The 17,641-nt window shown below is 36.1% G+C and overlaps 1 protein-coding gene across 2 annotated transcripts in view; it reads right to left on the reverse strand.

The window, feature by feature from the left end:
• The window catches only part of MTTP (microsomal triglyceride transfer protein), a 56,592-nt gene that overhangs the window by 10,700 nt on the left and 28,251 nt on the right, over positions 1–17,641 (reverse strand). For both annotated transcript variants that reach the window (XM_038582043.1, XM_038582042.1), the window contains exons 7-14: positions 16,849–16,999; positions 14,579–14,736; positions 10,628–10,796; positions 9,696–9,803; positions 4,660–4,869; positions 2,930–3,141; positions 713–810; positions 475–596 (exon numbers count right to left, since the gene is read on the reverse strand). In XM_038582043.1, coding sequence (XP_038437971.1) covers positions 475–596; positions 713–810; positions 2,930–3,141; positions 4,660–4,869; positions 9,696–9,803; positions 10,628–10,796; positions 14,579–14,736; positions 16,849–16,999 — 1,228 coding nt within the window. The remainder of the gene's footprint in view (positions 1–474; positions 597–712; positions 811–2,929; positions 3,142–4,659; positions 4,870–9,695; positions 9,804–10,627; positions 10,797–14,578; positions 14,737–16,848; positions 17,000–17,641) is intronic.

Here is a 17,641-nt window from a genome sequence, read left to right on the forward strand (position 1 = left end):
CTCTCCTAGTGGTACTTAAAAATGTAGATGGACTCTTTAGAGAGTCAAAGTTTTTATTATGAGGAATCAACCCCCCTTTCCTAGAAACATCTAGAGAAGGAAAATATATTCCAGGGTTAGGTAAGTGGAGCCTGAAGGAATATATCTATGAATAAAAATAAAATATTTTTTAAAGCATAAGTAAAATATATTAGCACAATTTCAATTTTGTGAATAGGTTTGCCTTTGAAATGACAAATGGATATTTGGCAAGTCCACTAAATCAAGTCACTTAGGTTTCAAGTACATACTTGAAACTCTCTGGGGTTATAAACCATATATAGCACCCTGCAGATGATGGAATCATGAGCAACTTAAAATAGAAGCCACCATTAGCTTACACATTCTATAGTGTTACCATCAGTATGTATTTTATTCTCTTTGGACTAATTTTTTATATACTTCATTAGGCAAAACTAATGGAAAATGAGTTACCTGGCTACTGTGAAGATGAGACTTCCCAATGTACTGAAAGATGTTCAGGTTACTTCTCCTTAGAATGCCAGAACCAGAGTAAAGAATGTCAAGGCTGTAAGTAGATGCCAAATGGGGAGCACCTAATGACAAAGCAAAACAAAATAAAACAAACCCCCCTGTGATTTAGTAACAGTTCTAGCAATACCAACTTGGGGAAGGGCAGAGTCCAGGGAGAACCCCTTTCTGGGTGACATACGTGTTATGTAGCCAGTATAGGCAGAAGAGGATCCACTCTTGGAGAAACGGTCATAATTATGAGCAAGCATATCCTTCAGAACTCGACGGACCATTTTGCTGTAACACAGAAAAGGAAAAAGCTGCACATTCATTGTAATGGCTGCTTCCCATATCAGATTTGGAAAAAAAACAAATCCTCACTGGAAAAAAGAGGGGGCCAAATTTTCCTCATGCCGCTCCAAGACCGGGGAGGTGCCAGCTGGAGTACCAGCATTAGGATTAGGGCTTTCCCTTTCATTCCTCAGATATTTGAAATTCGGGTTGGTATCAAAATGACAGCAAGGCGAGGACACCCAGCTATGAATGGCTTAAACCAACTGATGACACACCTCAGGAGTGGAAAACACATGTTCTATGAATCATCATGGTTCTATTGTTAAATAGTATATACTTTCAAGGAAAACTGTACCAAACTGGGGGGGAGGAGTTGCCCAATGTTTCTTTAAACATTTTCCTATGCCTTCTGATGTTATCATTGGCTGATGATATGTTACAGTTCATTTCCAGGAATTTTTTCTACTTATGGAGTTTTTAATTAAAGAGATATCTCAGTAAAACACATATATGAAAGATTATCTCCTCTAAAGTAAGTCCTCAACCTTACCCCATGCCTCTGTCTTGCCTACCATCTAAGGAGTGTTGTGATCTTTCCAATCTTAACTATTTAACACTAGTCATATCAGTAATAATAACATTATGATAATACCACAAAACATATCAAAATAATCAACTAAAGAAATCTGGATCTAAATCTGAGGTAGAAAATTATTGAGGGGAGGGAATGGTTACCCTATTGGTACCCCCCAACACAATATGACTAAGTTATATTAGCCTGAAGAAAAAAGGATAAGGAGGTCATGATCGCTATCTTCAAATATTCAAAGGGCCTGCATATGGATGAATGATTAGACCTGCTCAGTCTGCTCCAGAGATTGGGGCAAATAGGGCCAAAAGGAAGTTTTCAGTTACACAAAGAAGAACTAAGTGATAGTCTCTGAATAATGATACAAGTTCCCTCAGAAGAGGTGAACCCCCCACCCCTGGACAGGTGGAAGCAAAAATTAGACTCCACCTGCCAGAAGACTAGACCCCCCCCCCCCCCGACACTGAAGAGAGATACCAAGCAAAGTGGCCTGTAATGTCCTTTCCAACTCTAACCATTCTGGCCCTGAGACTCTGACTTGCAGTGTTTGTGACAAACAAAAAGATAGAAGTCAAATCCATTCTACTTGGAATACACATCTACTGGCAGACTTTGCTTCTTCCTCCCTCACTCATCTGTTCCTTCTTCCTTATCTGTCCTGCTCTTTTCTACCTGTCTCAGTCTTCCCACACCCTCTTCTTCTACTGCCTTTAATTTTTTTCCCCTTTCTCTTCATCTATTTTCCAACCTCCCCCATGTCTGTTTTCCTTTTCAACTAGAAACACTCAAATTGGACCTTTCCTGGGGATCCTGCTGTGCAAGGATCAGTAACTTGACTGATAACTCAGAGAGGGGGGGGTAGAAATTTCTTTTCCAGCCCTCTCATTTAGGTGAGAAAGTACAGAGAGCTCTGGGGAAACCTCCCTTTGAAGGGAGACATCAGTGAATTCAGAAGAAGAAACCTGGGGACTGGAAGGAAGATGAATCCAGTAAGAGTTCTGAGAGCGATGAAGTCTGCTGATCCCGCTCTTCATACCTTGCATAGTCCCAAAATGTGAGCCATGCCTGAGGTTTTTAACTTAAATGGTAGATTCATTTGATCTGTGATAGACAAGGCTTCAATGTTAGATCACTAACATTTGAAAAGCTAACAGTGAAGACCATTTGGTGAGAATTTATATCACTTTGTTGTGCTATTGATAAAAATCATCCTATTAAAAATGTAGTTGGGTTCTGGGACACTACAAACTAAATATACATTGGCAATATATATTTATCAGACTAAATAGGAGACCTAAAGTAAAAATCATACCCTGGGTTTCAAATCATAGTGCCAAAATGAAGTATCTGGCCTGCTAAATAGTTCTCATGGGAGATTTGGCAAACTCTGGTTTTATGTAACATAACCTAGCATAATGACCACATCATTATTATTAGCTACATGTGTGCTACACCAATATACAAACAAGCTTGAGCAAATAAAATAAAAAAGCTTGCTTAAATAAACAGAGAGGCAGGTGCACTCTATCATACCTTGCAGGAGTTTCAAAACGTAGGATGTCCTGAACAACAGCGAGCATGTATTTATTCATTTCTTTGGGAAGCTCCCCAATAGAGAGCAGAATGTTTTTGACTTCCATGTAGGACGGATTGTTATTTAAAATGATAGTGGCTGCAGTCGTGCGTACAGTCTTTTCATGAACTTTACGATTCTGGTGGTATATCCTGTTCAAAGTCTTCTTTACCTGTTCAAAAGATGTCCAAAATAGTGCACATCTAGATGTTTTAAATTGGTATTGTGAGGACTAGTTTGTGCTCTAAAAAAATATGTGTGTATTCTTATATTTTCCAAGGTTCTTTACAATTAGTTTGGGGCCAAAATTCTGGCCAATGGGCCATGAACAGAATTGCTGTGGGTAACTTCTTGTGGGACCAAGACACTTAAGAGCTGCTTCTCCCTCTCTTTTTACTGCAACGGTAGTAAACTTAGAGCCACATTTCCCATTACCTACATGAGGCATGGCATGAATGGGAAACAAATTTCTAATAAGCTGAGATTTTTTTTAAGCTCACTTGTTATTGCAGCATATCATGATGTTACCTAACTAATAATGATTTTTAAAGAGAATACTGCCACATGTCAATGGGGCTCTGGGGAGAGTAGGCTATATTAAGTGATATTTCCTTCCATGAAGTCCTTCATGGTCTTCCTTTACCCTTTTTTTTTTTAATTAATAAACCTGATTTTTTTAGAGCACTTTTAGGCTCACAGCAAAACTGAGCTGAAAGTACAGAGAGTTCCTATATGTCCCTTGCTTCCAGACTCCCCCCTGCCCAACACACATGCAACCTCCCCCTCTAGCAACATCCTGCAGCACAGTGGTACATTTGTTACATTTGATAAACCTATACTGACACACCATTGTCACCCAAAGTCCACAGGCTACATTGGGGAATGCTTTTAACAAAATATTGACACCAAAGAAAATCTGCCAAAATAATTTCTGGGGACTGGAAGGACTGGAATTTTGTTGTCTACTAGCCTCGCCTAACAATATGTGGTATGGGGGGTTCTGACCTAGGCATTTATAAGCAGTCATTTCAATTCCACTTCCCTCTTCTCTTTCCTATCTCCCCCAAATGTTGGCCTTGTTCTCAAGTATATAGAAGTTAAATAACTCACCTGAGCACAAACAACTGGGAAAAAAATAGACAGAATTTATATGTAGGTCTGTCTGTCTCAAAAGCCCTGACCCTCGCCATGATGCTTTGCAGCCCACCAACTTTGACACAAAAGTAGTGGGAAGGTGCTCAGCTGCAAACTGGAAATATTCTCAGCAGGCAGCTTATCTTGAGATTTATAAACTTTTCTGCTCTAACAGAAGTTTAACTTAGATGGCTTCCTGAAAATGTGGCTATAGGAAACAACACACATAATACTTAAGCCAGGATATTTCAGTGTTAAAAAATTTAAGAGCATCTTAAAGCTTACGGAAGTAAAGGTATTTCTGGAAAGAATTTGTTTCTTAAAATAAGAGGATGTGCTTCAATATTTTGCTTCGGGATATAGGACATTATCTATTCAAATGTAAGGCTGCTTCAGAATAGCCTTAAATTCAATTTAATAGTTATTTCTAAACAGGAAAGAGATGGTTCATTTGGGGAAGAAAATAGGGTGACTTCAGAGAACTTTGCATTTGACTCAAGTTTAGACATGCTTCTTTTCCTTTTGTGAATGTTGCAAATACTCTTGGGGCACTTACCTCATCAGTTATGAAATGCACATCGTATCTCTGGAGAGTGGTGGTAGCGAGGTGGCTGACAGGCCCTTCTGCCTCTGCATATTTCAGAAGGAGTGGGATGCCTTCCGGAAGCAGAGCATTCTTCAGTGCCAGCAGGTACATCATGGTGTCCTCTTTTTTCTCTGTTCTTTCAAGTCCTCCCAGGATTAACTTCTTGGCTTCTATCACTGCCTAAAAGAATCACACACTACCTCAGACATACATATAATAATACATTAAATAAGGCTTGGACAATACTGGCTTCACTGTTGGGGCCAAGAAAACAACCTAAATTGTTAGAAAGTTTTGCAGTGGTTGACTGAGATATACAATGAAAATGAACAAGTATACTTGATAAAGGTGTGTTTTTTCAAAAATCCATATATAAACATATTCTTAAGGAACAATGAGTGCAATTAATAAGATACATTTTCTTTTGAACACATTCTGAATGTATAAAATTATTTTTAAAATTCTCTTGTAATTGATTACTCATTGAACTGCCCACTCATTGAATTTCTAAAGCAAAAATTAGATGGCACCTTTGTGACACCACACAATTTTTCTTAAGTAACAATTTGATGAAAGTACTTAGACCTTGACCATACGGTCTTGTTCTAAATGTTTAAATTTGGAATCAAGTGCTTGTTTCCGCTTAAATCCAAATTTGATTAATGCTGCCATACAGTTCAGGAAATATTTCTTAAATGCCTTCTATGTGACAGATATTTTGATAGGTACTTTTCAAATATGCTCTTTAATCAAAAAGGCCCCCTTTTCTGGCCTAGAATAAAAAAAGAATTGAGTATAAGTTAACAGTTTAATGGAAAAGCAAATTATAAAATAGGGACACCTGGTTTCTGGTCTTTGCTACTACATTTTTTTAGGGGCTTCAGTTTCATCTTTAAAGATTCCTAAGATCTGATTCATTTATAGGATTTGCAAATTCTGAAATTAGGCAGCAGGTATACACACACACACACATATACACATAGTAGAGGGGAGAGAGAGAGAGAGAGAGGGAGAAAGATAGGGGTGGGGGAAGATATAAAGGTCTCCAATAGAAGGAAAGATACTAAATTTCATGTGTAACCAGAGAAATGCCATTTTACAACTATCAGACTGATTAAAAGATACAGAAGTTTGATAATATACTTTCCCACTGAGGCTATGGGGAAATAGGTATTCTCGTGCATTATTGGTGAAAACATAAAATGGTACAATTCCTAAAGAAGATAATTTGGCAAAAGCTAACATATCTGCATTTTGTTCCAGCAACCCTAGCCCTGAGGCTCCATCTCCAACAATAAGAAAAAATATGCCTAAGATTATTCATCTCAGCATTATTTGTAATTGTAAAATGGCAGAAATCACCTCGTGACCATATGCAAGAGATGCTTGAATACATGGTATATAGTACCAGTATATATATAGTGTATATAGAATGCTGTATTTTTATGAAAGAAAAAAAATATGTGTGTACATCTGCTTACTGTCACAAGAAGAAACACAGGAAGAGAAACCAACAACTAAGGACATCAAGTATGTGGAGGAGGCAGGTGAGAATGGGTAGAAGGGCTAGGAAAGGAAATAGGATCCCTTTGAGAATGCTTTTAAAAGGTAGTTTTGACTTTTGAACCATGTTATTATTTCACATATTCAAGAAATAAAATTAAATCAACAAGGATGGAAGATCGCCAAAATTGAATTCAAACAGAAACAAACATAAGTGTATATCAAACTGCTAACATCATTAAACAGAAGAGAATAACAAAGACTTGATGCAAGAGACTTCTGAATATAGAGCTCTGGCTGTACCCATTTAGTGGATTATATTCTAAGAACAAAAAGAACTGTGATGGTCTTAAACTTTATTTAGTCTGACTTTTGTAGCAATACTGGTATAGCAATTCCCAAACTATTTCATGTGTGTTATAGGAATGAGCAAATGAATCAATATATTGATGTTCTTGAACATCAAGATTCTCGCTGTAGAAGGAAGACAAACACATGGAATGGGAGGAAAGAAGCTTGTCGCATTGGGTTGGAATTAAAGATAGCAGTATGAGCTCGCCACATAATAAATATAGATATATATATTTTGTCCACCATAAGGGCCTAGATGTAATAGCACTCAAGTAATGTGAAGTAAAAGGGATTAAGGGATAAAATGCCAGATGTCTCCAACCCACTCTCACCTGGTTCAGTCAAAATACAAATAAAATGAGATAAATCAGAATGAGATACTAGAAATATGCAAGATGTTAAAAATTGGCAAACCTAGGTGAAGGATACATAGAGTTTCAAGGAATTATGCTATTCTCACCACTTTTCTGTAGGTTTGAATTTTTTCAAATACAAATTTGAGGAGAAATGAAATTAAGGTGGAAGGAGGTCAAAATGTAGGCAAAAAAACTAATAAGAAAAAGAAATAGGAGGCTTTGTATTCAGTGAGTAAACTTGTCTGGCTGTCACAGGGCAGGTGAGAGTTTTCATATTAGTAAATGCTGAAAAACTTCAGCAATCGACAGGATAGCAGATAACTTCAGGGCAGTAAAAGTATTGTATGTCCTGTAGATACCCTAAATTTTTCCTGAGAGGCTAGAGGTAGATAGATATTCCATCACAGAAGGTTGAAAAGCAAACGTCAACATTTACAACAGTCCATCACGTGGCTAATTATCTTCAAAGATACATTTTTTAAAAAGTTGCCCCAAAACATTAACAAATTGAATGACAGTGGTAGTGGATAGTTTTAAGCTACCTATAAGATAACTTTTACGATTTGATGAGAATTTGGCTATCCCATTTTCAGCAAAACTTTACCCTTAATCCTTTGTTTGGTTTCCTTCTCATGCTACATTCTATTCTCTCCCAAGGTTGCAGCCACTCTGTTCCTGGCCCTAACTCCTCTTCTGGGCTGCAGGGCGCTATGGCCATCTGTCTTTTGGACATCTCAACTTGGCAGCCCAGAGGATTTCAAACTTAACATGGCCAAATCCATAGTTCCACCTTCCTCCCACCCCCAAACTAAGTTCTATAAACTGTTTAAGTGGATAACATCACCACACCTAGTATCCTACCCTGGAAGCATATTAGTCACCCAACTTCTTAGCCTCTTTCATACTCCCCCACTCCCTAGCCCATCAGTCACTGTGTAGTATTAACTCTACCTCCTTAATGACGCTTGAATCTGTCTCATTCTCTCAACCCTACTGCTTCTCTGTTAATTCAGACCTTTACTAATTCTTGCCCAGTTGTTGCAAATGTTTCCAATCAGTTCTCACTGGCTCTAATCTGGTCAACTGCCAGTCCATACACTGTTTCTTTACAAATAAAAAAATATCTGAGCATCTCATTCATCTGCCTAAAAACTAACTGTTTTCCCCTCCTTCTACGGAATGAAGGCCAGACTTGCGAGCTTCTCATTAATAAAGATCCAACTTCTTTTCTCTTTTCTCTCTTCCCTTCTTTCTTGCAGCTATACTCTCACCTGACTCACAAATATGAATACATTGTGCTCCAGCTCCACAGAATTTCTCACTGCTTTCAGCATACCAGACCTATTTTGACTTTGGACCTTTTCATGCATTGTTGTATTTCTCCTACAATGTCCTTCATTCCATACTATCATCTCTTTACCTAAAAAATTCTTTTAGACTAAGCTCAAATATCCCTATTTTGGTGAAACCTTCCCCAGTACCTCCAAACAGAATAGTTTGCTATATGTCCTGTATTCTCAGAGCACTTTGCTTATATTTCAATATGATTTTTGCTTGTATTTGATACATGGACTGGGAGTTCTTTGAGGATGGTTTTTTAATGCATCTTTATCTTATGCATTTTATGCATCTTTATATTAAAGGATTAATATCATACCTAGCACAAAGTAGATGCTCATTAAATATTGCTGAATGGATATTTTCATATATGAGTTTTGTCTTTAGCCAAAATATTTGACATATGATTACTGAAATAAATTGGCTACTCAAATAATTATGGAAATTGAAAAATTTGAGAAGTCATATGACTTTGATGTCATAGAAATAGTACAAATTTGATCTCTGCCAGAACTCACTAGGATGATATTCAAACATTTTCATTGCCATTTCTTTTTTTAGTATTCTTTTTCATACTTAGTTTACATTCTAGTTATGGGTTGCCTCTTTCAGCACTATTTCAAGAATGTTCTCCCTGTTATTTTTAAGGGCAAGCACTCAGCAGGAAAAATAATATAGTGGTGTCCTTTTTGAGAGAGAAGAAAAATGCTGACTAGAAGCTGGCTGTGTAATAAATGTGGGCCAGAAAAAAAAGACTTTTTATATATTTAGTATCTTTAACTTATTTGCATTATAGAAAGATAGGCTTTGTTGGATATTAATCCATTTGGGTTTCCTATATCTAGTTAAGCCTACAAAGTGAGTTTTTGGTTTTTTATGAGAAAAAATGTTAAAATTGATAGTCCACTCAAGCAAATGGAGAAGCTTCGAGCAAATGAAATTAAAAACAAAATGTAAAGTTCTGGGTAATCAGAAGTAACTAAATTCCTTCCATCAAAACTCAAAACTGCAAACCACACTTCTTATAAAGTTCTTCTCAGGGCGCCTCAGTTGGTTAAATACCTGACTCTTGGTCTGCTCAGTTCATGATCTCAGGGTTGGGAGATCTAGCCTTGCATAGGAAACTGAGCTCGGTGAAGAGTCTGCTTGGGATTCTCTCTCCTCCCTTTGCACCTCCTGCTCATGCTCTCTTTCTCTCTAAAATAAATAAATAAACCTTAAAAAAATCTTCTCCTCTAGGAGATAGTCCTAGAGTCTAATATTTTTTTTTAAAAAAATGAAATAGAAGGAAAAATGAATAACTGAATTATAAAGTATGTTAGATGACAATAATTACTAGGAAATAGGGAAAGTGGAGTAGGGTAAGAGAGATTAGGAGTGCCAATGATAGGCAGCTCAGTGTGTATGACATAAAATGATCTGGAACTATATAATACATGAGATTGGATTTGCACTTACTTTGAGTTTGCAACCTTCATTCTGACACAGCTTCCTGACGAGGGCCCCAATGATGATCATAACAGTTTCTCTGATGTCATTGCTCCCAAAGGAACCTTTGAACTTACTCTATTAGCCAAACAGAGATAAAATAGATTATCAAAACATTTAAACATTTCCAATGGACATTTTAAGAAATGTTTTTTTAAGAAACAAAATAACCAATGTCTAAGAAAAATGTTTTTATGTTCCTAGATAGCAAATTCAAAATTTTGATTTGGGGACACTTAAAAATTCACTTTCTAACTTTGAATTAAAGAGTTATTAGAATCTCTCCTTTCCAGATCTCCTTAACATAAGTCTATGAACTTCTGAGACGTTTATGGATTGGGCTCACTGTGTCAGTGAACCAAAAAAAAAAAAAAAAAATCCGTAAAATTTTGCATCTGGGTGAAGAGAAGCTTCATTGCTTTTATCAGGTCCTCAAATGGTTTCATTTTCCAAAAATATTATGAGTTATTCCATTAGTTCATAAGGGGATAAGTGCACATTTTGTTTTTTAAATCTTGAACCCAAGAGAAGTCTAGCTTTTATTTCCAATATAATTTTTTTATATTGGAAGATTGTATCTCTTCAATGTATTGTATATTCAATGCCATAAAGACTTTTGAAATCAAAACAAATCCTCAAAAAATCAATTGTTGAGAATAATCAAGATTCATTTCCTCTGAAATTTTGTTCTATGTTATATTGTATGATAGGTGAATATAATCTTCTTAATTTCCTTACAATACAGTTTATGTTATTTTAAATGAATTGCAAAGAAGACACTGTGAAATAGTTTACTACAGTTAAGATTAATGAATAGATAATAATCTAATTACTGCTTAGACTCTTAATGAACTTTTTAGCAGTTGAGAGCCTTTATTTTTCCCAGTGTTCATTTGACTTACAATGAGGGCTCTCAGGAGTTCTTCATCAGGATGGGAGGCAAATCCACAGGCATAGAGAAACCTTTCCTGGAGGACAATGCTACTGTCACTTTTGAAATCCAAAAAGTCCAAAATGGCATCTAATGAGTCTGAAGTCTGAGCAGAGGTGACGGCATCTACCAGTTGAGGTCTAAGAAAAAGGGAGTCATGGATATCAATGTTTAGTGCACTTAGGAATTATTTAAATCTCTACCATTCACAGACTCTCCATTGATTTGAGTTTCCTAAAGAAGTGAAATTTTTTTATATAAACAAAAGAAAAATGAATAACTTCCTCAAAAAGACCCCCCTACTTTATTTTAAACCTCTCCTTTAATGCTTCTCTCTGTAACTCAACATATACTTAGAATATACAAACTAATTTTCCTGTAATAGCCTAAGCCAAACATAACTTGGAAATTTATATGCCAAAATTATACACATAAAATTATAAATTAGGTTCAAATTCTTTTCTGTATGAGTAATACATCAGATTTATGGTCTCAAATGTTGATTTTCTTTCTCTAATTAGCTTTGCAAATGTACACATTTCTCAAATGCCTAATTTAACTCAGGCGGTATTACTTAAAGAAAAGATGGGAAATCCTTTTAACTTTAATTTATATCCAAGAGAGAAGATTTTGTTCATTTTTCTTCTAAAAATAAAAAGTACCATGGTATATAGTTCAATGTTCAACCATAATGACTGTGTGTGGACAGAGTAGCGCTCCTATAGGCAAGTTCATTTCTAATTATATATACCAGTCATTAGGAATCTAGTTGGGTCTGGGATGGTAAAATTTCTGAAACTAGTTGTCGTACTAATGAATATATTATGTATGTAAGTTTATTCCGCATTGTATAAACACACTATACATGTGGTTAGTGCTTTATACTTAAAAAAAGGGATATGCTTGCACTATATCATTTTGTTCCTAGCAAAAACCTAGTGAATGAAGAAACTGAGAGAGAATACTTACTAGGTACCTATTATGCAAGTACTGCACCAGAAATTTTAGGTATGCAACTTCTCTTTTACCTTCATTTCTTTGTCTATAAGACAGGGCTAAAAATAGTGGTTACCTTAGTATTGTTGGGAGGAATAGATTACATAATCTATGTAGAGCACTTAGAACAGTGCTGGACACGTGGTAAACACTCAATAAATATAGTTATTAATACAATTACTTCATTTAATCCACAAAACATCTCTGTCAGTTTAATACTAATATTTCCCCTTATTTATGAGGAAACAGACTCAGATGTTCAAGGCCCCATAGCTGTTAAGTGTATAGCTGGGGTTGGAACTCAGGTTTTTCTGACTCTGGTATCCATGATCTTTTAAATATATTGGTGTTTCCCAAAGTGCTTTTTTTCCGTGTGATTCTAGCTCTATGAAATGCTGTAAGGAAAGGGCTCTTCAAGGTTATTTAAGCCTAGCAAATGTTTAAGGAAACTTGTACATAATAATTTACGACTAAAGATGTTGAAAATTTCTGCAGCCAAGAAAACTATTTGATTTGGTTTCACCCAGCATTTTTCCAACTCAGTTGCTCACAGATTTCTTTCCTCTTGGCATACTGTTAAAATTCTTCAAATTACAGGATACACACAATGGACACTTTGGGAAATATTACATTCCACCATCCTGCCTTTCACTATGCTATAATAATTAGAAGGAATTATTCTCTGTATTTTACAGATGTTGAAAGTGAGGCTTGCAGAGGCTAAATGTAAATAATTTGCCCAAAGGATGAACGCTGTTGGAGGTCAAAATTAAAAACCAGGCCTTCCAGGTGGTTAGGTATTAACTCTTGATTTCAGCTCAGGTCATGATCTCAGAGTCCTGGGAATGAGCCCTGTTTAGGGCTCCCTGCCCAGTGGGGAATGTGCTTGAGATTCTCTCCCTCTGCCCCTCCCCCTGCTCTCTCTCAAATAAATAAATCTTAAAAAAAAAACAAAAACAAAAAAAAAAAACCCAAGTCTTCTGATTTTAGTTCATCCCAGTATCCTTTCTATTACATTATACTACATGTGGGTTGCATATTATATGGTACAATATTACATAAATGCAAGTATCCCCTGCTTTTCTAAAGTTTATGTTAGGCTACTTTGCTTTTACAAAAGACCTACATTAGTACCTGTTTTTGCTAACTAAAAGAGATCTGAAGAAGATTTTCACTTTTACAAAAAAAAAGGAGGTGTAGTTAAAAGTAAAATAGTATTCAATGTGTTTTGCAGCAAGCCTGTTATAGAGGCAGCCATGCACCTTGAGCAGGAAGAGTGGCTCCACCAAGCCTCTTCCCAAGGAACTATACTCAGGATCTCAGCATCAGGCCACCATAGCTTAGAACTGTGTCTATGAGCATCTGGGCTTTATCTCAATGTATTCTGTGTATGCATTTGCAAGATGTGTCCTAAGGTATCAGAAAAACCTGAGAGGTTATTATTATTATTATTATTTTGGTTTGAAACTGCTCCAAAATTCTCCACGTAAATTAATGACAATTCTTTGCTTTAAACTATTTTAGGTTATAAAAGGTTTCATAGGGAGGTTCTACTTTTGGGTAGCAGGAGAAACCTGTAATCTGATTTAGGAAATACATCATGAAATAATCCAAATAATTACTATCTTAAGGCTTTTAGGACACAAATAAGGTTAAAGTTTAATGCAATCTCCATTCTAAACTAATGGCCAATTTTTAAACTTTTCTTGTCGGTACCCTTGCCTTTTCTATAAAGACAAATCTCTCTACAAATATATTTCAAAGTTTTATGATTAAAACAGGAGTCTGAGAATTTCTGACTTGTGTATCTTTCAACTTCTAGTTCAAATATTTATTTCTGAAGAGGCCAACCAACTCTGGTTAGTCATATGGAATTCCTATCAATTTTTTAAAATGTTCTCAAAGCAAGTAAATAACAAATAGAATAAAGAATAAACAGACTTTTTGAAAAAAAGCTAAATTCTTTTCTTTGTAGAATTGAGTCCTTTGAACTCAGTGACTACTGCTACTGCTACTGTGTGTGTGTGTATAAGTTGGCCAATTTCCATTTTTTACTATGGTAATGGCTAGTTTTAGCTGTTAAATTAATTGAACCGTCTTCTGTATCATTGGGGTAATTAGTATCATACAGGTGAATTTATATTTACAAATCTTTATTATAGACAAAAAAACACTTGTATTTACAAAGTAAATTTGAGAATTAAGTCAACTATCTTTACTATGTATGTCAATGAATCACACTTCCACCAAACATTCAAATAATGTTCAGATTTCTTTTTTTCTAGATTCTCTTTGACTATTTACCTTAGTTCTCAATTTTCTGAATAAAAAAAAAATAGCTTCAATGGGTATGATCACTGGATCCTTAATAAAATCATAGTTGGATTAATTGGGTAATGGGCATTAAGGAGGGCACATGAGATGAGGAGCATTGGGCATTATATGCAACTGATAAATTATTGAATATTACAGCTGAAACAAAAGATGTACTATATATTGGTAATTAAATTTAAAATAAAAAAAGAAGTCATACCCCTTTTTTTTTGTTTTTATAATCAACTTCGGAATCTTTTCAAATGTAAATTAATAGGTCCAAACACAGGGGGCAGGACGTGCATCCATGTCAGGATGAAGTCCTACCCCCTCCTTATCTACATGCCAATGTGGACCTGATTTAAACTCATAAACACTCAAAAAATGTTCATTCTGAGTCACTGCTAAAACCTTGTGTTGGCACATTTCTGGGCAAGTAATGGTTAAATTACTGTATTGTGGCATAGCTGTTTGATGAAAATGCAAAACAACACAGAACAATTAATTTGGAAGTTGGCCAGTTGATTAAAAAGGATCTTTCTTGTTTAAAAAGAAACCAATAACCTGGAAATGCTTGTCTACAGACAACCCCACACAAGATTTGGGAACTTACAATACTTCCTTGTTTTCAGCCTTTAGGATTTGGAGAATCTCTTCTCTTTTTGCAGTCCTGAGGTGCTGAATGAAGGCCAGGAAGTTTCTGGCAGCCTCAGCCTTGGAGAGGTTGTCAGGCTGCAGGTGTTTTCTGATGGACTGCCAGTGCTCCGCAAGCTGCAAAGAAACACTGCTGCAGGCTCACATGCCATTTGTGACTCTGGACATCCACATTGAAAAGGGATGTTATCCCCAGAAATAAATGTTTCCTTGTAACTGACAAGCAGAAGCTTTTTTGTATCTTACCTCAATATACCTGATTGTCGCTTGCCCCTCTCACATTTCTGTGACTCTCAGAGACAAATATAGAGGCCTGCTGACCCTGTGTGCAAGTCCTCTGCGGGAGGACCACTTTTGTCTATTAGTACTTAGCTCCAAAGAACTCAGGCTCCTGGGCCAATAAGATCATTACATAGTTACACCAAGGGAATTATATCTAAGGCCAGGCTTTGACTACCATCTTGCAACTATGCAGAATTTTCCTTAACAGCAGGATATGTTGGAGGGGGAAAAAAGTAAAACTGCTAAATTATTGTGCCAGTTTTCTTGTGTACTTGGACCTCACTGAAAATCAGTCTCTGTAATAACTGAACTCCCAAGTCTATCTCTTAATCGTATTGTTTTTATAAAGTTCAATGTTTAATTATGCTGAGGTCTGAACTGTTCATTACTTATATGTTGAGTAGTATCTAGATAAAGGTAATTCTCATACTATTGTTATTCTCTTGTGGTTTTAACGATAGTAAATAATTCTAATTGGTGACATTCTGACTTTGAAATAAGCTAAGTAACTGATTTTTCATAGTTTACCACTTTTCCCCTAGTTGTAAATAATGTGTTTAATCCCATTAGTGACCTCCAGCTCTCTTATTCTGGAATAATCAGCATGCTACCAATATTTAAATTACTCCTTCTAATAAGCAATAGAAATATATTTTCTCTTTTTTAAATCTATCTTGGTTATCTAAACTTAAGAGGATATTCCAAAGCAAAACTCCAGCTATCTTTAGATAAATATCTACTGGGTCATTTCTGAGGACAGAGAGCACACCAGTGTGAATTCAGATTTTCTTTTCTTTAAAGGGTTGCAATGATGACAATGTACTGAAATTGGAAAAGCAATTCCTCAAAGACATCAATCCTTCCTACAATAAGGAAGAAGTAATTATCAAAAATCTAAAATGGCTTACAATATTTAATAACCATAGGGAGAGAAATAAGTGGCTCACAGCATTATAAAAGATGACTGGTTTCATCAGCCACTTTCCTAAATAATTTCCACCTTCATAGCACACATTAGAAAAATTACACTGAAATATAAACTGATATATGGAAGAAAAACAAATAAAAAATAAGATTTAAGAATGATAATTCTTCTTCCTTTTTGTTTTTCCCTTAGTTCAATTTTGATAAATTTGAGAAATTAGCAAGGAACTAATGTCTTATACTTTAAGCAAACTATATATTAGTACTTGATAATTCTACTTCTCTGAACACCAATCATATCCAAGGGAATGGCATCTTCCGGTAGCTACCAACAGAGCATGAAGCCACGGGTTTGCTCTCCTGACAAGAGGTTAAGTATTAGGAAATGTTAGACAGAAAATTTCTATCTGTGGGCATCGTCACAGGTGACTTATGCAATAAATGAAATTTCTCTTTGTTGGATTGAAAATGTTAATGATGATCAATACTTTGCCTTGGAGATGTGCTATCTCATTTCTGGCCACAATTGTAGGGGAGTTTGGGGTGTGGTAAAGAAGTGTTTCCTAATTTAGTAGAGATCTTGGTATCCTTTTTTTGTTCTCACAGCAATACTCGGAACACTGAGCTCAGAGCTCAGTAAAATATTAACCTGAGGACTCACTGCTACTCAGCGGCAGAACTTTCAGGATTCAGATCCCTGTCCATGCTCTTGACACTATATGCTTTCCACTAATTTCATTAAGCTCTCTATCCCCTCCTGCATACTATTCAGAAGCTGCCCTTAAGTCATAACATTTTAAATTTGGGATGAGTGGATGGTAATTATTTGTTAATCATTGTTGGATTACACATCATCTCAGGTGCATATTGTTAAGTGCTGGTGCCATTATAATTCAGTGGTGGTTGGTAGCTCTTTATAAACTTTTTTTTGAAAGAATTGACTGAAGCTTCCATTGGAGATAAAAGGAAAATAGAATTTTAAGGCATGATTATTCCCCTATCGGACCAGTTATTCACACTTACAGAAGGGCATCCTTTACACTCGCTCTGGAAGTTCTGTCCCATAATGGGAAGGGCTCTGTACTCTGAATTAACTGCTTTAATTATAGCTGCAACCTGCTTTCCAGGCATCAGTCTTGGGCCTGCTTCAGTGGTCTTCAGCTCTAATTTCTGCCTGTACAACCGAGGAAAAGAAATATCACATTAACAGCTTTCTTTTGAATGAACAAGCTACTGATTGTCATTCTTCTGGCAAACCAGATACTAATTTATTCATCCTACATAAGTCCGTGTCTTTCAAACTGCAAATCTCAGTAACAGAAACCTCAAGATAATTATTAAATCTTTCTGGAGCAACAAATTTACTCAAAGGTTTGAAAAATTGAGTCTGGATTTAACAGAATACAGTGAAGAAAACTTGCCCAGATGCTGAACAAGATATGTGATGGTACTTCTGAATTTAGCCCTGCTTTCTGAAAATGATGTCATCAATACAACCACACATCACTTATTAACTAAGACAATTAAGAAATCTTATTTACTAAATATTGCTTCAATGATATTTTTGCCTGTTGTGCTCTTTCAGAATCTTGTCTCTTTCCCATCAAGAGGTAGAGTCTGCATCCCTATCCTTGATCCTGGGCAGGACTCTGTGACTTCCCCAACTAAGAGAGGGACAGTGGAAGTGACACTACATGACTTCTAAGGCCAAATCTTAAAAGGAAATTCAGCCTTCATCTGGAATGCCAGAAGTGCATGTCCCTTCAGAGCCTTGAGCTGCTATGTACAAAGTCTGGCTCCTAAAGCCGCCATTTTG

The sequence above is a fragment of the Canis lupus genome, chromosome 32 (genome assembly GCF_011100685.1).
Source record: "Canis lupus familiaris isolate Mischka breed German Shepherd chromosome 32, alternate assembly UU_Cfam_GSD_1.0, whole genome shotgun sequence".
NCBI lineage: Eukaryota > Metazoa > Chordata > Mammalia > Carnivora > Canidae > Canis > Canis lupus.